The following is a 3,303-nucleotide window of genomic DNA, read 5'->3' as shown; positions in this document are numbered from 1 at the left end:
CACACTGCTTCTTTTGGATGCATTTGGAGTTTGGATTCCTTTTCAAATACAGCTCAAGACAGTGGTCTAGGGGGTATGTGGCCCATTGGATAGCCTCAGCAGTGGGAGTTAATGGAAGAATACTCAGAATGAGAAGAGGGCTGAGAACAGAATCTCAGAAAACTCAACTTTTAAGAGGTGGTAGAGGAAGAAGAGACTAAGGGGAAAACCACAAGTTGACATTTATTGAGCACCTACAGCAAGGGACCGTACTAGATGTTGGGAAAAAATTATGATTGTATATCCCGAGGAGGAAAGTGCCGAAGGAGCAAGTAGCCAGAAGGATGTGTCTATGTGCCACTGGGGGAGAGCCCAGGATTCAGTGCAAACTGGAGAAATCACACAATGATCTGTTGGAAATGGAAGCCACACTCCAGGTGCCAACGTCTGTCTTATTCCTTGCATCGCCTTTCCCCCACCCCTTCACATGGAGTCCGGATTAGGTGCCATGACTTTTATTGAGGGTGAGTGTAAGCAGGTGTGAGCGGCTGCTCTTTTAAAGGACACAGGGTGCTGGGCTTAAGAAGCCAGGAAGGGAGGGCCAGTGCTGGGCTGTGGATGCAGGATTCACTCCTTATTTGGGCGGGAACGCTGCATTCTCAGAGGAAGATTTATTTCGGGGCTAGGCATCGGCGCGGGGGAGGCAGGCAGCACCAGCCATTAGGCCGCACTCTCTATTTGGAGCACAGCCGCTGCTGCTTCGGCAGCCCTAGGTCTCCCGGGATCTTCCTCGGTATCCTGCGGAGGTTCTGGTTCCTGCTTAGACTCCGACTCAGGCTGGGCTTCCGGCTGGCCCTCAGTGCTCCGGCCAGGCCCAAGGCGAGGAGGCTTAACAGGCGTGGGGGATGGCGCTGCAGGCCCTTTCCGGCCCGAAAAGGCCCTTCGCAAGCTATGCACCAACCCGGCGCGCCGCAGCCGCAGCGCCCTGGACTCCACGGGCTCCTCCTCGTCTGAGCTCTCCCCACCTTCGCCCTCTGGCTGCTGTGGGCCAGGTTCGGCCTGGTCCGCCGGGCCTAAGGGCTCCGGCGCCTTCTGGAAGGCCTTGGCCGGGATTTCAGCCTCCTCCTGCAAGTGATGGACACAGCACTGGCCCTGGCAGCCCCCTATCCCGCACCAGCCTGAGCCTCCCTCCTCAATGACACCAGGGGAACCCACCCCACCCTTAGCCTCCGCAGCCCGGATGGGAAAGAAAAGGCAGGCGTGGGAGGGGGTGCGTGGGTTGGAGGGAGGTGGGGAGAGCTAGGGCAGGGGAACTGCAGAAGTTTGTGGAACCCGGTTAGGGACAGAGACAGGATGGTAGCCGCAGGGGCAAGAACAGGAGGAGGGGGCGAACTGTCTCGGGATGCACTTCCGCCACCGTTCTTTTCATCTGGGGATGGGCTGGGACTTGGATCAACTGCTGTGGACGTGGCCTGGGCGTGGCCTGGGCGAGCTTTGATTGGCTGGGTTCAGGGGTGTGAGGGAAGGCTGGGGCTCGGTGGTGGGAAGCGCGCGAGGGCCTGGAAGTGGTTTCCACGAGACCGGAGGAGGGTAGGGTCAGGAATGTGGGTGTGGTAGGCGGATGGGAGGGGGAGCCCCCAGGTGGTGGCCCGCGGGAAAGGCCCCGATCAGGGGACGCCTGAGGTCACTGACCTTGAAGAGCAGAACGTGGAGCTTCCCGCGCGCCACCAGCAGCCCGTGGTTGGCCTCCAGCCGCTGCACCTGGGCGGCTCGGCGCACCGCGCGCTCCTGGGCGGCATCGGCGTGCGAGCCCACGCGCTCAGCCTTGGCCAGCAGCTGCGCCAGCGCGTTGCTCGTGGTGTCGTGGCTGCGACTCAGCGCGCCCAGGCGGCTCTGGATGCGACGCACGGAGCCCGCCAGGCCGCCCTGCCTCTGAGCCAGGCCCCCCTGCCGCTCGCGCAGCGCCTCCAGCATGGTGGCCAGCTTCTCTAGAAGGGTCACCACCGTGACGGCGTGCACCGGACCCCTAGCCGGCGCTCCGGGAACAGGCCCCGGCTCCAGCGCGCTCTCCCCCATGCTCCCTGACTGCCCTGCCTGGCTCTCCCTGAAGCCGCCGGCTGCGCTCTGGGCTGGGGCCGCCTTCCCCGGCTCCTCCCCAGCTCCGGCCGTGACTCAGGCAGGCGGAGTTGGCCTTCCCGGGCGGCGGGAGGGAAAGCGGGAGGCGGGATGTTGGTGGTGGGGTCCTTCGGAAGCGCTCCCCCTTTCCGCCGCCCCGCCCCGGAGACCCGCGGGGAAGCAGGTTGGCCCGGGATCCGCCCCACCCCGCCCGGCAAACTCTCTGGCTCTGAGTGTGAGTTCCCTCCCCCACTCCAATTCCCTAGTGTGCCTCTTTCTGGAAAGTACTCTCCCCACTGCAGAGGGCGAGCCATGGAAAATTTTGCTGTTTGCATCGAGTGGGCAGAGAAACTATGTTAGCAAAGCAAAGGGGTAACCAAAGGGCCTCCGCAGCCTCCTGCCCTGGCCTCCCACGCTTCAAAGTGTTGCGTTTGCGCCCCACGCTGGGCGCGGTAGACTGGGAGGTTCTTGGATATTCCGCTACCAACCTAAGACTGTTTAAGCCTGAGGCCTCGCTTTGGGACCCAGCAGGCCCCGCAGTGTGGACAGAGGAGGGGCGGAGGGAGTGAGGAGGCAAACTCTGGTATTTCCCTAATAGTCTTCACCAGGGTTTGGCCACAGGCCTCATTTCCTGCTTCTCTAGTTCCTACTGTTGTGTAGCATTACCCTGCTTTCTTTCTTCTAGTTCTTTCCCTCTCTTTCTTTAAGCCCATCAGAGCCTAGGTCCTGCACCCCAAGCTTGGAGGGCAGGCAGGACACCTCTTCCTGTGAGACCTTTAAAAGTGTTAGAGTAGGTTCTGGTATGTCTTTGTTCTTCTGGAGGCTAGTTGTGGCTCCCACCTGATGTTTTTTAAATTTTCTTTGGAAATAGGTGAGAATATCTGCTGAGAGTGAAGAAGATTTAAAATGGCTGCCTGGAGGGGGAGAGAGTGAACATAGAGGATCCAGTTAATGATGTGGGTAATGGATTCATTATGTCATCAGTTTGGAAAACCCCACGCCTTGTCTCTAGCAGTACTTGGTAAACTGATGGTAGGCACAGAAATTCAAGCAATGCATTGATCATGATGAAGTCTCTCCTTCTGCTTCTCCTCACCCAATCTCTGAGGGCCACTTGATGACTGTGGAAGAAACTGTCATTCAGGGGATAGTTACGTGGGTCTGAAAAGACCTGAGGTCCGATTTACACAGAAGTACAGCAGAGGATGA

General features: G+C 59.3%; 1 protein-coding gene across 1 annotated transcript; it reads right to left on the bottom strand.

Annotated features, from left to right (window-relative positions):
• Positions 1-205: 205 nt before the first annotated feature.
• Positions 206-2,300, bottom strand: CAVIN3 (caveolae associated protein 3). Its single transcript, XM_030831217.3, has 2 exons — positions 1,672-2,300; positions 206-1,104 (listed from the first exon to the last, which is right to left on the bottom strand). Exons 1-2 carry the CDS (start codon positions 2,053-2,055, stop codon positions 700-702), a joined length of 789 nt encoding a protein of 262 aa, XP_030687077.1. The 5' UTR covers positions 2,056-2,300; the 3' UTR covers positions 206-699.
• Between the last annotated feature and the right edge of the window lie 1,003 nt (positions 2,301-3,303).

Source organism: Globicephala melas, chromosome 8 (assembly GCF_963455315.2).
Source record: "Globicephala melas chromosome 8, mGloMel1.2, whole genome shotgun sequence".
Classification (NCBI taxonomy): Eukaryota; Metazoa; Chordata; class Mammalia; order Artiodactyla; family Delphinidae; genus Globicephala; species Globicephala melas.
This window is presented reverse-complemented; position numbering and strand designations above follow the sequence as displayed.